Source organism: Fulmarus glacialis, unplaced genomic scaffold (assembly GCF_000690835.1).
Source record: "Fulmarus glacialis isolate BGI_N327 unplaced genomic scaffold, ASM69083v1 scaffold6494, whole genome shotgun sequence".
Classification (NCBI taxonomy): domain Eukaryota; kingdom Metazoa; phylum Chordata; class Aves; order Procellariiformes; family Procellariidae; genus Fulmarus; species Fulmarus glacialis.
The window spans coordinates 7,676-24,290 of NW_009209832.1; the positions used below are offsets into that span (position 1 = coordinate 7,676).

The window sequence follows — 16,615 nt, forward strand, 5'->3', positions numbered from 1 at the left end:
GTATTGCTGTGTATTGCTGTTAATAAGCATTTTGCAATCTAAAAATAGATATTATATATATATATTGCAGCCCATATACCCCTCAAGATTATTCCAAAAGACAATTTAAAAAAAAAAAATCTGGTTTAGTACTTAATGAAAAGAGATGGACATTTATAGGAAACATCTATCTGAAGCAACTTTAGTTTATGTCCTCCTCCAAATCTGAGTTCTGCAAAGGCTTTCAGACACATAGCAAAAGGTACGTTCTTCAAGGAGTGCCACTTACTCCACATGTCTCATTCTGCGTTTGCATGGGATTAGCCTTTGGCTCCATGTCTTGCCTTTTTTGGTTCTGCTTGAGTTGGTTTAAGGAAGGTTTTGTCTGTGCAGCTCCAACAGTTTTGCTTGTCCACTGGTCAACCAGCTTGTGAAGATCATCTGTGAACGTCCCTTTCTTGTTGTTACTGTTGTTGGCCTGAACCTGCAGGGTTGATTGCGGGAGGGGCTCAGGACACGTTACGAGACTGTTTGTCGAGGATCCTGGAAAATCACACACAAAGAAAGTTGACGATGGCATCTCTGCTTCCCCACTTTGCTGCTCAAACAGTTTCTCATCTATTGCAATTCAAACGGTGGCTTTTCTGACTTTTAACCCTCGCCCTCCCTTCTACAGAACACCTTTGCTTAAAGAAATGGTCCAAGTCCAATGCATTCATATTTTCTATCACATTCTGTTACCTCAGCCACTAGCTGTTGCGCCCACAACTTCTCTCTAGGTGAAATGAATGACTCGGAGAGAAGCAGCGAATGCAGTCCCAGTAACACTGACTTCCTAAGGCTTACAAAGTCTCTTCAGAGGAGACTACCACGAGAGAGTGGGAGGCAGGATGTATTACTTGCTTAAACTGCACGCATTTAAAAAATGAATATACCGTTTATTTTACTTGCATAAGTTTACTATCCTCCTGGAAAAACGTAATTGTCGTATAGGCTACAAGTAGGGTTGGCTACTACGCCTCAAAGGCTCCGGGAACCCACAATCTCTGTCGATGATGTTAGGACCATTTACTTTGCCATCTGCTTTTTTTTTTTTTTTTTTGGAAAAAAAACCATCAGGACCATGAAGGTACAGAAGAAAGAGGAGAGAGGAGGACATAAGTGGGTGTGTGAGTTTTGGAGACAAAGATAAAGATACAGAACTTTTGGTATAGATAAAAGCAGACAGGAAGAGTATTGACAGAGATTTAATTTTCTATTTTCACTTATTTCTAAAAGAACTAGGGAAAAAAAAAAATCTATCCTTTTGATGTGTTGGTAACTACAAGTCTGACACAGCAAGATCAGCAGGGAACGGCAACTGAAGGTGCCTGAATTTTACCTAAGCAGAAAATATAACAACAGTAATTTTCAGCTAACATATTTGATATAGCTAAAGATTTGAAATAAAGACCATCTCTCCAAGCAAAAAGTTCATAGGACTGTAGTAAAATTATTATATAAGCAAACATGAACATTCAGTCTTCTTTTTTCTGTTAATCAGTTACCAGCCAATGAAACCGAGTAAACTAATTAGTCCTATGGTTATATAAAATACGTTAATAACCTTTAAATGATCATGCATTCAACCTGCAACGTAACTTCTAAGTGAATACTGCTCATTTCCTTTTCCTTTGCTTGGGGGAAAGGGACCAGTGAGAAAAATAAGTATTTTGACAGGAAAGCTCTTCAATTAGTGTTTAATATTTCATGCAGCTCAACAGGAACGAGATCGTTTTAAGCTATAAATTCCTCCAGCAGAGAACTGCAGTCATATAAAGGTGTGTATTTCAGAAAGACAAACACTGAATCCAGTTTTCTCGCCGCATGCGTGCACAGTCTCACACACAAAGAATACCACAACTGTCTTGCAGCATGCGTGGTTCCCAAGACATCACAGCACATGCATTATTATGAAAGTATCACAATTTATACAGTCTAATTTCATATCAGTATAAGTGCATCAGCTCTATTTATTAAACAACTAGCTTTTAGTAAAAAATAATAAATAAAAAAAGCAAAAAACATCCCATGCCATGAAGGAAATACTGAGAAACAAAAATGGGATAGTTACTACTACTGTGATCTTTGCCTAGACATAGTCGTTTCAAGGTGGACCCTACAAGGTAAAACAATACAAGACATACAGAATTAGGTAAGACTAAACACAACAAATCTGACGGACAAGCTTCTGTACTTTTAAGCAATCAAAAAGTAGTTATTATGCAAGAAAGGACAGACAAAGTCAGCAGTTCAGGTGAGTAAAGGAAGTCTAAATAACTGGACAGCTCAAACCTTTCTTAATGTGCAGCCATTCAGAAGCTTTGAGAAGTACAATAGCATGCCAAAAGCAAGGTCCCATGACTTAAAGATGCATTTGTTTGGGGTTTTGGTGGGTTGTTTTGGTTTTTTTGTCTTTTTCGTCTTTTGGGTTTTTTTTTCGAATTGCCTTGGCTTCCTAATAGGAGGTTTTGATTCCTACTCTATTTATGCAGGAAATGATGTCAATTCAGTTTGTGATAGGAGGCCAAAAATGCTTTCAGGAACGAGTCAAGCTAGTCTGGCTGCAAAGACAAACTGTAAAACAACCCTAAAAGTCCTGTTTTACAAGTCCAAAAAGATACATTGTTCTGCAGGTCTGAGGCCAATTGTTTCCAAATACTTTATTAGTAGGGTTTGTGTCTAAATGTGAGATTCTGAAATTCAATTGAAAGTAACCGTGAATGAGTTTCCCTTATGCCTTGTCCAAGTGCAGAAAAATAATCCAGCAGAGTCGCTGAGTTTTCATTTAACCAAACTATGTGTTTTTTCATTATTATCTCGTTACATCCTTCATCATGATTTTACATATTCTGTTGGATAGATAGTTGGAGTGCCAGAAGCGTACCAAGAACCCTACTCGACTGTCAGATCTTGCCAGACATAAGCACTGTTTCTATTTGAGTGCCAAATTTCCTGAAAGGTATTTTGGACTTGGTAAGAAGAATATCATTATGGTATGGGAGGAGATGAATATCTGACATGGGGCATGGCAAGTTTATTGTGAAGAAGCACTTGAAACATGAGCAAAATCAGAGAGTGGGGCAAAAACCAAGGTACACGTTGGATGTGTTTTTTCTCTACAGCAAACCAGTGTAGATATTTTATGTTACTATGCCAGAAATGCAGCTTTAAACTCAGAGATTGCAGGTCCAGGTTGACATAGGCTCTGAATGAGTCTTCAAAGGAGAAAGGAGAGACGTCAGTCAGAGACTGAGGAAGAGAAAGTAAAGAAGGAGGAAAAAAAGGGAAATGTTTGTGCTTTGATATGGGTGGCATGAGGAGGAACAGAAGGATTGCTTTGAAAGATTTTCTTATTAGTTCATATAGTTTAATGAGGTTTCTATTCCAGGAAAATCAGAAGGACATGACTACAGTAATGTCTTACGCAAGCATGACCAAGTTTAGTTTCTCATCTCAAAGCCTAGATTACAAATACAAGTCACATTCACAACTCAAGAATCTGTGTTGTATTTTTAATTTTTTTTCCCTTTTCCCTCAGATATACCTTACCTTGCCTATCTCAAAGTTAGCTAGCAACTCCCATTATGGAAACATCAGTGGCAGTAATACTAGGATGCTATTTTCTTAACTATCCTGCAGCATTTCTGCATGTAGCAATCGGTAGTATTTAGCACAATATGTATGCAAATGAAAAGCAACTGCCTGCGAAAAATAAAAGCAGGCAGCTGACTACAGTACGTGCTCAAATGCATGTAAAAAAGATTAATCACCAACCCCTTTGCTTCCTGAAAACCGAGTCACAAGTTTATATGCACCTCAGGTGCCAAATCAAACCTGGGGCCCCCATACGTGTGGGGAAGTGACAGAGAACAGCGATACTAGACAGATTCACAAAATACCCGCGTGAGGGGAGTCAACGTTAAGGAAAATATTACAGGAGAGTCTATCACCAAAAGAGAGCTGTTTCTTCCAAACTGTATTACTCCAGGATGTTGCTCGGGAGATGAGAAATGTTATCTATGTGGCGATATTGCCTGAAGCAGGGACTGACAATCATCGGCTACAATTGGTTTTAAATTCAAATTCAATTAAAAATGCACTTGGTAAACCTAATTCCAGATTAATTGTATTACTTCTAAAATCAAGGTGTTTAATAGCTGTAAAGTTAAGGAGATGAATCATAATTAAGATTTAATCTAAGACTGCAAAAGTTCAGCAGAGTGCTTTACCTCCAATTCCAGATTTCTTATCTGAGAAATTAAGTAGCTATTATATCATACGGGACAGAAAAAATCCACTGCACTCTAACAGCTGCCAAAAAGCTTGAAAGCTAAAATAAAATCGAAATGGCAATAAATTGTTAGACCATTTCCATAATCACATATGCACACACAATATATTAATTACTACAGACCTGACAAAAATCTCTTTACACAAGATTACAAGTCTAAGCCAGATGGAGCTTTTGAAAATTCCACTCACAATCAGCGCAAACTTTCCCTAAGACACCCTTGCAATTTAACCCGGGGAAGGAGCTCAGGCTAAAATTATGCTGAAGCCCATCAAAAATATTTTATTCCATGAAAAGTACAAAGGAAAAGTCAATATTGGACACGGGGAAGAGATCAAAAAGCTGTTCTGGGAGAACATTGAGTGTTGAAAGTGTTCAAGTTTGATGGATCTTGTAACCAGGGCAAGATATTTGGTAAAACTACCTTTAATGCATCTGCACATTTCTTTTTAAAAGCGTGCTGCTAATTTGTCTGCTGATACAGTACAGGCCTCACACTGGAATGTCCAAGCTCCCCTAAGGGCTGTTTTTCCTTAATCAAACGTATAGATTCAGAGCATTTCTGAAAACCCGGCACAACTTTTCCCAACAGCTCTCAAAGAAACAAAAAATCCCGGGGAAACCTCGACTGGTGGAATAGACCCAGGACCCCGAACGGCCCGGACACGCACCGAGCTGCCGGCACTGCAGAGCCACGTCCCAGCGCCGCACGCCCAGCCCTCCCTCGCTCAAGCACGCAGCAGAGATGCAAACGTGTTTAGCACCTGGTCCCAACGCTTGGCTCCGCCTGCACCGGGTCAACCTACGTCCCGTCCAGAGGGGAAGGAGCACGAGCCAGCTGGCATTCCCATCATCATCATCATCATCATCATCTAGCACTATTTTTCCCGAGGCCCATGGTCACGGCTGCTCTGGGTACCGGCGCAATGCACCCACCAGCCGTACCTCCTTCCAGCAGCAGTCCCAGCCCCTGGGGAATGATGGGGCTGCACAGCCCCGTCTTCATCCCTTCACACACACACTACCAACCTGCCGGACTCACTAGGAAAACAAGCTAAAAGAGCCTCCTATCCCCATCAAAACCTACCAGTAAATCAGCTGTGGAAAACCGTCCAGCAACTCAAGTGACAGGCAGTATTTGAAACTAAGCTGCGCTCTCTGAGCAGCGGTGACTTTGGATGGATGCGTCAGGTTTAAGTGCCTGAAACTCAGTCCATCTCCTCGTATGACTCAGAAATGGGGGAGTGCAAACCTCCTCTCCAAACGCTTCACCCAGAAGAAACCGAGAAGAGAGCATATGGGCTGAGAACAGAAAGCAATTAGTCGTGCCGAGTTATTTAAGCATTGGGAAACTTCACGATTTGAAGGATTTACATATTCCCTTGGTTTCATTCACAATATCCATGCACCCAAACATTTTTAATATGCTGGTTTTTAATCGCCATCTCCCAGTCTTTTTGCATTCTACTGAATAGTAATTCTGTGAAAGATTAATGAAACGACTTCTGGGAATTACACGTGCAGAGGAAGAAACTACTATGTCCGTTATAATACCAAATGGGAAAATTTGTGAACTGAGAATTCCCCTCAGGTTCTCAGAAAAAATCCCTGAACGCAAAATTGTCTCACGACTTCAATCATCGTTAAAAACTTGCATGATAATAAATTCAGTACGCTGAGCAGTAAACATCAGTTTTCAAGAACTTGAGTGCTTGGGCTTCTAGGGACCTCAAACAAAAAAAAATCAAGATTATTTTTAAAAATATTGTTTATTCACAAAATTAGGAGGAGTGTATTTGAGTGGTCTTGTGCCTTTGATCTGTACCACTTGGATAATGATGAGCAATGTAGAACTCCAATGGGAGATCTGATATTAATGCAAATGAACAGTTAGTTAACCAAACATTTTCTCAAGAACATTATTAGCCTTTCTAATGTTATATGTAAGTGGCCTATAGTACCTGTTCAGCACAACATATCTTTATTGTACAAGCAAAATCTGTTTGCCTAAAAAGCAGCATATATGATTGGGTAAAAAGGTCTTAATTTTTTAATTAAATAGCTTGATATCATTTGGTTGAATTGCCAATTACTTTAGAAGTCATACAAATAGGGTACAAATAGCAGGTGCACAATTATTTGAAACAAAAAATACTGGATCCTAGCAATCCATTTCAAAGTATCATCTGAAAATCTGATTATTGCTTTTTACTTATTTATGCTTTGATGAACTGCTAATTGACTTCATCTCTGAGGTCACATAAGGTCATAAGAAAATAAACTGAGTAAAGTGCTTCAGCCAGATCAGCTTACACAAAAAAAGTTGATGGTACTCTCCCTTGGAGTAACCAGATCTTCCTGCTGCTTACGAGTATATAAAAAATTGCTCACTTAAAGTAATTAAAGTGAATGCATGGGGAAAAGCCCACCTAGAAAACAGATTTTGAAAGAACTAGCTGGAGCACTATTGTCTCAGCATTTCCACATGCAAAGAGCGGGGAAAAAAAATTAAAGAAAATAGAGTGGATATAAACAGTACTGTATATCGTGTTAATACAGCCCTTGTATGGAAGTTATACCCTTCAGTGACCTTCTAGAATTGTATCAGCTTGCTACATGCATGTCTTCATAGTCCAAACATGTGTGAAAGAGACCATTCGTCTACAGAAGGATGGATTTCTTTTTGTTGTCGCTGGAACCGGGACAGCAGACATGTATATTTGCCACATTGCAAATAAAATTACTTCAACATAAATCACATAAAGTACAAAAGCTTTGATAAGTCCAGGGTAAAATTTACCATAAGGCTATATAATAAATGATGAGATCTTCCACACATGCTTTTGGTGCCCAGGCACGAGCCAAAAGCAGTGCAAAAAAAGCTTTCACATGAAAAATTAATATAAATAAGGTGTGTTCATGATGATTACTTAAAAGAAAGATAAAAAGAAAGAAAAGATGGTTCAGAAAAAGGGGCATCCTGCCAAACATATTAGAGATATAAAACATGGAATTGGAAAAAGGGGGTAAAAGAAAGATGGACTGTGATAAAATACAAAAGAACAAATACAAACAGATGGACAAAGACACAGGTCCACTGAGGAATCTGGTACGAGGTTTGCTACTAGATTTATAGGTCACTCTCTCAGACGTTTGGTGGAAAACCGTCCAGCCTGCAAATGAATATAAAGGGAAGAAAACAAAGACACTTATAAAGTACAAGTAGCTGTGATCAGATGTCCTATACCATCAGTCAAATCAGCTTTGTTAGTTAAACATCCACATCTCCATTTTAACTTTGCCAAAGAGGAGTAAGTTAATTGACCATACACAAAGGATGCAATAACAGCAGAAGAGAACAGATAGATATTTTGTAGATTAGTTTGGCAGGATGTGCAATGAGAGGAAGGTATTTTAATCATCATTATAACTTCCAATATGCATGGCAACAAGATCAGTCAAAGCCTACAGAGGTGTGCAATACACAGAAGTATCAGAGGTCGGGACTGGGGAACACAGCCAATCTACATTTAGCTGAGACTCCGAAATCATGCACAAAGTTAACCCCTTAGATAAAGGAAACATAACTTCGTTCTCTGGTTTTGGTTTTCTTTTTTTTTTTTCTTTCTTTTTTTTTGTTTTCCCCCTCACACCCAAGGTGGTTTGGTAGTTTATAATGAGGAACTCCGGGTTTACCAGTATCAAGGGGCTAAAAAAGAAGCCCAGAATGAACCAAAGGAAACAATCTCCTATCCTTCTATATCTTTTTTGTTTCCTTTTCTTTTTTCTCAGAAATCTGTAAGGCAGACTCCAGAAAAGGTGTCAGTATAAAGCCACTGCTGGCAAAAATAAAAGGTATTTCTTTCCTAAAAATTAGCAAGCCTTCTTGAGTGTTGACTCTTAACACTTGGTAAGATACTTTACTTTTGTTCTTCTGACAATACTGCAACGATCTTTTTAAAGATAAGCCAGTAATTTGGATTGTCAAAGGTTCATGTTCCTATATCACTAGAAGTGAAATCCACTCCTAAAAAGTTCAAGCGTAAGGGAAGCGAACTAATTTTAGCATGTGCTGGAAGACATGCCGAACAGCTGGTATGAAAAAATCACCTTGGCCAGAGCTTGCGTTCACGTCACCTCCTTCGGGGCCTAAGCCGGAGCAGATGTCAGAAGACAAAGAGGCTTTGACAGAGCACGGCTGCTGTGTCTGAACAGCCTTCCCAAAGGTGGCTGATGCAGGGGAGGTTACTGCTGCTGCCTCGGGAGATCCAGGCTGAGTTTTAGCTGTTTCTTTGTGGGGTGAGTCTTTAGAGTCTGAAAGATTACCTGAAAGAGCAAACAAACAAAATACACGCAGCGGTAAATGCTAGGAAACCACTGAATAATAATCCATGCCTAAAAATAATCGTTACTTTGCCACCAAGAGGAACAGCGGTTTACAATTCTGAAGTACCGCATGCAGCACAGGCTTTACAGAGAGCCTGCACCAGCAAATAATCTGCACATGCTATCGCTGATCCAGTTTCTCCAAGAAGCTTATGGAGTAGGTTTGATTTTTACAGTTTCTTTTCTGCATTTTTCAGAAAGGCTGGAGTCAGGACCTCACAAGGAGCACTGCTGAAACAAAGTGAGAGCTGCAGAAGTGCCTATGTAGGAGGATGAACGCACAGAACGACTGAGCAGAACATGTAGGTTTGCTCTCAAACATGAAAGGTGAAAGCAAGCAAACGGAGAGAAATAAAAAGTTGCTGCAAAGTCATGAAGAACTTTTTATTTATAGCTATCTATATATAGATAGATAGATGTCTGTATATAAATATTTGTATCTATATATCTATCTACACGGGTATCTCGGGTAAAGAAGCTTTACCACCAGAATACCTGTGTAATCATTTGTTACATGGATTTATCAGCAAAAGCATCTAACAGTGGAAATGACGATTACGTCAGTAGCCGTATTAGAAACTGCCTGCCCTTGGTCCCTGAGAAAGGACCTAGGAAGGCCAAAAAATGAGGAATCTACATAGTCAAGGTTGAGAAGACTCAGGCATGAATACAGATTCTCAAAAATAATGTGAACTTTACACAGTCCTTAGAAAAACTGGAAAATAACACAGAAGAAATGCATGAAGGAAAGCATGCACCAAAGTAGCAGCCTGAGCAGACTTCTGTTCTCTAACTGAAGGTGACAAAGGAAAAAAAAGGAGAATTGGGACGTTTTATGTAGAAATAAGCTTAAATTCTTTGGACTAGGGTAGCACACTTATATGAGCCAAGATCCATGGAGACAGATGTGAGTTTTGTGAATAGACAGAGGGAAAAATGGCTAGAGAGAACCCAAGAACAAACTGGAAAATGAATGGACCAAGGATAACAGACATTCAGAGTATCTCATCACAAGGAAAGGAAGTAAAACCTATGCACGTCAGCCAAGCAGCACCTAAAGAGGTATAAAGCATTGAACATCGCTTCAGTTCCTGCAGGCAAGAACACTGAGATTCAAGATGGATCACAGAACATCTTGCGTCTGAGTATCTTTGCTTTTCCTATCTCAGCTGGAATCCTTAATTAACACTCTTAAAAAAACACTCTGTCTATAATTGAGATTGATGCAATGAAATTCGAAGTGGACCCATGATGCAGTGATTTTAAAAATGAGAGCTACCAGGTTTGAAATACAGGGTTAATGCTGGAAGTGCTGCTGCTCCTCTAAATAACAGCATGAGCTAAGCTGAAGAAAAAATATTCATATTCTATTCTACATTTTGCTGAAGAAATAGGCACTGGGGTATATCAACACTTCCCAGTTGAAGTATATCTTTAGACTTTCCAAAGAGATAATGACTCAAGATTGTACTACTGTTTGAAGAATCTCAAACTACTTCAGATGGTCAAAGCATCCATCACAGTTTTATAACTGTTTTTACCTCCCACCCTTTGGGGGAGCAAATGCAATCCAATCTTATTTATACGGCATCTTGTAGGAAAAAATAAACAACAACAAGATACAGCACATAATCTATAGAGGATAACAGCACCTAAGAAGTGAATACAAATATCAATAAATTGCATTTGGAGAAAGGATAAGAAAATGTAACCAGGCTGTATTCCAAATTAAAGTGGAATATTGTTTCTCTGCCAAGTATTGTAACCGACACAGAGAAGGTATGTATGGTTCAGCATTGGGCAGCTGTAATAAGCCTGTCCCAAAGGAAGCCCACTTCAAAAACAGTTCGCAGTACGCAAACTTGAGTCATAGTATTAAAAACAACAAAAATTCAGTGCCTTTCCTGCAGTCTATGCAATTACACAGCAGAACCACAACTGACACAAACAACAGGCATATGGAAAGCAACCTAGTGTACCTACTTGTGCTTGATGTTCCACTTCTGAGCTGCTGGACCAGAGGGTTTAATAGTTTTCCACCTTTCAATTTATTTTTGCTAGTTCTTCGGCGACGGCCACTTGGTGGGGCTGAGTGAAGGAACCCCAGGTTGGGAGGAAGGGGTTTCCCTAACCGAATATACAGTGCCTCTATCTCATTCTTCTGCTGAGTCTGAAGTTCAGCGATTTCTTTCATATGCCTAAACATAAAAAATAAAGAACTCTGCTAGCGATGTATTTGATAAAGTACCACATCTTGACAGCATAATCAGTTAGAAACAAAATAGTCTTTGGTTATAAAACAATCAACTGCTCATCCAAAAGTATGTGAAGTTGTAACAATCTACCTGGCAAATGTGGTGACTGACTTCTCAAATATTCATTTATAAGACAGAATCCTAGATGGCTAAAAAGATTTTCACATCCTCAGAAAAAACAACTGATTTTGACATGAGATCTGACAGGAACTCCAAACTATTCCAGAATTTCTCTCTTCAAACCAGTGGCCTCAAAAAAGTTAACTCTCAAGGCATGTACATCAGTTTGAAGGAGTTCAACATGAAGAAAAACAAAGTGCTTCCCATAAAAATACTATTAGCACATGAATCATTACCTTATTTATAATTCAGATTTCATGATGCCATGAAGTGAGTTTAAAGGTCTTGTATTACTGTAGTTCTGTTTTAAAAAGATGCATCATCTGTATTCAGTAAAACCATTATACCTTAAGATAAAGTTTACCATTTTGGTTAAACTAGCATCTAATGCTAGTTTTTACCCATCACCTGCCAGGAAAGAAAGCAAATGTTCAAACGGAAAGAAGCTAGCTCTCAGGACTGGCGCACGACAGACTCCTGCCAGGCTCACCCAGCCTCCCGCCGAGACCGGACCGATGACTTGATGAGAGATCCGATGGGAGGCGAAGCGAGGGTCTTACCTGCCTCATAGATACTAGGTTATCTACTGTAGAAGCGAGTCTGGGAACAGTGATGGGTCTGTAGACCTGACAATCTAAATCACCCTTGCAGAAAAGGGCATGAAGAGAACACTACGGCAGTTGTCTATGCAGGCATCCAGATTATTTTTATGCCGCCTTAAATAGTGTCCACATGGGAACCTACTATCACATACATTACAAGTTCTATTGTTTGCCACCGTATCAACGTGGCTTTTCAGTAAGGAAACTGGACATCGCAGCAGAAATGTCTTGGGGTTTAACAAAGTTGTTATTGAATTATTCTTCTAAACGGAATTGACAAATAAAGTGATGCATAAAAGGATGCAGTATGACATTTGGGGGAAGGTCCTAGCGATGCCTAATTGGCCCAGAACCAGTTTACTCATTACAGCTATGAAAACCACATATTTGCTCATCATAGGCAGAGATGCTGCCTAGGTATCTTAAGACAAGTTTCCCTAGCATTGTTTGCAAACCCGACATACTTTTCTCTCAGGTTCTGCAATTCTTTCTTCATATCTGCGTCTTCAAATTCCGAGTCGTTGTCGCTGCTCATGTATGATGACTGTGAGTGGAAAGATGTTATGTTGATGGTAGGAATTTTTGTTCCTTGCCCGTTAGGTGAATCGAGGCCTGGTGAGCTAGCTTTGCCAGATCTTTGCAGAAAAGCAGCTGCTTTTTTAATTAAGTCAGTGGCTGCACTACTGCTCGGGGGGGTCAGAGGGGCAGCAGCAGCCGACTGACGATGGAAAGGCTCATCAGCAGAATCACTTGAACCCTGGTCACAGAGGACATCGACAGAAGAGGCTGTCTGCACCCGTCGGACAGCTGTCTTCAGATCAGGGCTGGAAGGTAGCTCATCCAAATAGACGTCTGGGGGTGCCGAGAACCTTAAGCAGTGTGGCGCTGTTAAAGTTAATTCATCTTGCGTGCTGATTACTGAAAACCTGCCAATAGTTTTGGCTGGTGTACCGCTATCGTGAGTCTCAGCCTGTTTTCCATAGGAACCAGAGTCTAGAGAGTCATCCCTTTGAAGGTTATTTATCACCCCATCTGCTGTAGATATCTGCGTTACATTATCTGTGTCTGCAGACGAAGTCATAGTCTTTGCCTTCTCGCTCCTTTTAGAAGTTTCCATCTGTTTAGTTATGCTTGATGATGTAGGTGCAACCTGGAGAAAATAATGGTGGTTAATTTTGAAAGTAACTGTAACAACCAAGCATAAAACTGCTCCTAGTTTCTGGTTACCTGAAGGAGGCCTTTTGTTGCAGCAGCAGGAGCTGAAGTGATGCTTGCAGCTGAACCTGTTTTTCAAGTTGGAAAAAAAAAATATATTCATGTCTGGAATGCTTTAGTATAATAAAGCCCAACGTGTTTATTGTGACAAAATGAAGTGTGATAAAGTGCAGCACTGAAGAATAATTTAAATATCCAATCTTTGTAATACAGGATCTATAATGCAGGAGGCAGTATTGATGACAATATAAAATATCTGCAGGTAGGCACTCTCTTCAAGCTGTTGATTTGGGGAATTCAAATAATAATAGGAGTGTGGAATTTCATTAGTCAGTTGAAAATTTGTAAGGAGAAAACCAGAAGAAGAATGAAATCTGCATGGTACGTTGGGCCTGCACTACTAAGGTGTTCTTGATGTCTCGAAAGAGTAATTGCACTCAGCTATTCATGCACAAAAAATGCTGCAGTTGACCACAGATGGACTGGTATTTCACACCCTTCATCTGACAGATACTGACACCAACAATTAAAAGTGCCTGAAATGAAGTTAAACGCACATTGCTGACAGTGGAAATTATAAGCTCAAGAGATGGCCACTCGGACCACAGAAGCACGTGAGAAGCAAAATATTAGTGGCAATAATCAAGACGTGATTATTTCACAATCTGGACACTGGGTTTGAAGTTAAACCAACAAATGCACACTTTTCAGAAAGCTGCTTTCTTATGGCACATTGCACAGAGTGAACATAAGGCAGAAATCTGTCACTTCATAGTTCTGAAATGGTGAAATGCATCACTGCTTGATGGTATCTAAGATACATTAATTTTACTACACAGTGCTACATTCCACTTGCATACTCTCTTCTTTGACTGTAGCGAGACAGGTGAATGCAGGCTACCCGAAGTCTTTCCCTCTCACACTGACCTAAAAGCAGTAGACAATCGACATCCACCAGGACAAGAATGATCTACGCTGTCGCACAAACCTGGTAGCCAGCTTTGCCACGACAATCTCAAAACTATATATATTACAAGCCCTCCCCAACCCCACCCATAACAGCAGGAGCAGTTTTGGGTTCCTCAGCCCTTAAAACTTCCCATGACTTGCAAGACAGGTAAATGGAGCATGATAAATACCTAGTTTCTTACTATGGCTCTTACTATGTTATTATAGAAAGTGCCGTTGTATCCACAAGTACCTAAAGAAAAGTACTCTTTACTGGTTCTCCATGGGACTTCCTTGAAAATCTTATAGGCTTCCCCCAGCGGGGCTATCCTCAATCATGTTATTTTTGTCAACACGTTTTTATGAAACCCAGGAAATCCAAGGGACCTTCTGTTTGGACTTTTTAGGGGCACTGGAAATGTACTGTTGGGAATGTAGCCTTCCATGTGAACACCCTATACCTACACCACAGATACGTATTACATATTTACGGTTTAAAATAAATCCACCTGTGAGGCAGTTTCTTTCTAGGAAGCTTGACAGAATTGAGATGTTTAATATCAGTTATGTGATAAATAGGATCAGAAATGCCTTGTGCTGGGCAGTGCTCCGCAGTTAACCAGAAGGGCGAGCAGCAAGGAGACACCGGAGAAGAGGACCACGCACTACACAGATGCATCACTGCCGTTCACCACTGAAAGGAGCATTACCTTTTCTGCTTGCTGACCCACCTCTTGCTTCTGAGGAATGAGCACCGATGCCAGTGACCTCCGACTTTTCAAACTTTCGGTAAAAAGAAAAAAGAAAAAGGATTTCAGTCTCATGCACAAAGCAGAAAGGCAATGCATTCTCCTTCCCTCTCTCTCTGCCCTCACACTATTGTGGGATATTAAACTATTTTACAGTGTCTGTGGAGGTGGCCTTCTAGCTTTTCCTTCAACTCCTCCATTTTTTTCCTCCCTTGGAAGAAAAAAAGCAGTGGCAGTGTCACGGAGGGAACTGCAGCCTAAGTTACTAAAAAACAGGCACTGAATTATATATATCAGTTTGGGGTTTTGTTCTGGTTTGCTTTTCCAGCCAGACTGTACATTCTTCATCTGTATGTCCATCTTCAGAAATTCTATGTCTCTTTTCTTATCAGCACAGATTTTAACAGGACAAATTCAAATTACTGGAGGGACGTAACACCTTTCATAGAGAGAAAATTTTATCTGCTGTAGAAAGCCATTTATCATTACAAACAATATACTCTAAAGAGTTACTCAAGTGCAGCCGTCTTTCCTGTAACGTACAGCATCTTTCAAGCAGTTGATAAAGTTCATCCAGCTGACACTACACGGAACAGCCTAATCCTTGCTAGTGGTGATGTAAATATCTCCAGAAATGCTACTTTTCAAGTAAGATATACACTGATCTTCTAGCAGAAAGTGCTGCAAATCTGTTGAAATTCATAAACTCAGGATTTTATCTGAAAGAACACAACACAGGTGCACAATCGAGACGTTGAGAAAATAACGACCCAGACCACCTGCACCAGCTTTCCTTAGATGCTTCCCAGTGAAGTCTTGCTCTGCCAAGTCCAGGGAAAGACAAAAGAAATCACTACTCGCAGCAGAGCAAGCTTCTACCTATGGAGTGTCTTCCTTTAGCTGCAGCACTTGAACAAAGCAAAGGCTCCTGAAGTGTTTATTTTATTCAGACTGACTTGGAAGGCAGGCATTATAATCACTGCCATTAATTTGTATAAAAAAAAATTCCTATTAAAGCATGATCGTCTTCATCAATTTGAATGACCGCACCCCCTGGGTGTTCTACATGCTTAAACTACAAAAAAATTATCACATTTCTGCCTGCTTTAGAAACAGGATACAAGAGGAGGAGAATGAATTAAGGTATTATACCACTTTTAAAGCCAAAGCAAAAGTTTGGCTTTCACTAACAAGCATTTATGTAAAATAAGTCAGAATGCATCTGACAGTAAAAATTTAAGAGAACTTTCACACTGCAAAGCAGTCAACAGACAAAAGGTAATATACCCAGGAGCAGAAACATAAAATGTTTAGAGAAGGAAGAAATCTATACATGTCCTACCACAGGCTCGTCGGTTCTGCGCTCTGCTTTGGTGCTGTCCCCAGCAGCTGGATTTGGGGGTATAAAGGGCAGAGCCATTGCTGGACTAACCGGGACTGGGTAGGGCGAGGTCTCGGATGGTACGAGTGGCACCGACTGGGCCTCGGCAGCAGCTTTCACCTCCTGGCCGGTACCGGCAAAGTTATGGCCTGGTTCTCTCAAATCCAATGCCAACGTGGGAACTTGATCTTCGGGAAAAGGTGGCAAGTTAAATTCACTGTCGCCCTGTTCTAACGGGACAGAGGTGTCTGGAAAAAAAAAAGAAGTAGGATTCCTGGTAAAGTAAATTGCGCAATTTCTCATCGAGGCTTTTTATTGTGTTGTCAACGAAGTCCACCCTGGGTGGCCCCTCTCCGTCGGACTCGGCGGTGCTGGGCTGCTGCTGTTGCAGCAGGCTGATCCCCACGCCGGCGCAGGCTAGGGGCTGCGCCTGGGACAGCATCGCGTGCTGCTGGGATGCGGCCACGGGCACCTGGGTAGGGCTCTGGAGCTGAGACCCTGCCAGGGCGAGGGGATCGGAGGCAGCGGCAGGGAACGCTTGGTTCATGAAGGAGTGCTGCACCACACCGGGCTGGCTGGCCTCTGGCAGGTGAGGGACCTGCGCCGCAGGCTGCCGTTCCAAAACGACGGCGTCCGGGAGCACGGGG

At 40.7% G+C, this 16,615-nt stretch overlaps 1 protein-coding gene across 1 annotated transcript in view; it reads right to left on the reverse strand.

The window, feature by feature from the left end:
- Positions 1-268: 268 nt before the first annotated feature.
- LOC104076181 (serine/threonine-protein kinase WNK2-like) overlaps positions 269-16,615 on the reverse strand; it is a gene marked incomplete at both ends in the record, with an annotated part of 22,309 nt that continues 5,962 nt past the window's right edge. Inside the window, 10 exon segments of the mRNA XM_009576955.1 lie at positions 269-522; positions 2,093-2,137; positions 7,387-7,485; positions 8,423-8,638; positions 10,682-10,896; positions 12,140-12,825; positions 12,903-12,958; positions 14,549-14,621; positions 16,020-16,239; positions 16,241-16,615. Coding sequence (XP_009575250.1) covers positions 269-522; positions 2,093-2,137; positions 7,387-7,485; positions 8,423-8,638; positions 10,682-10,896; positions 12,140-12,825; positions 12,903-12,958; positions 14,549-14,621; positions 16,020-16,239; positions 16,241-16,615 — 2,239 coding nt within the window.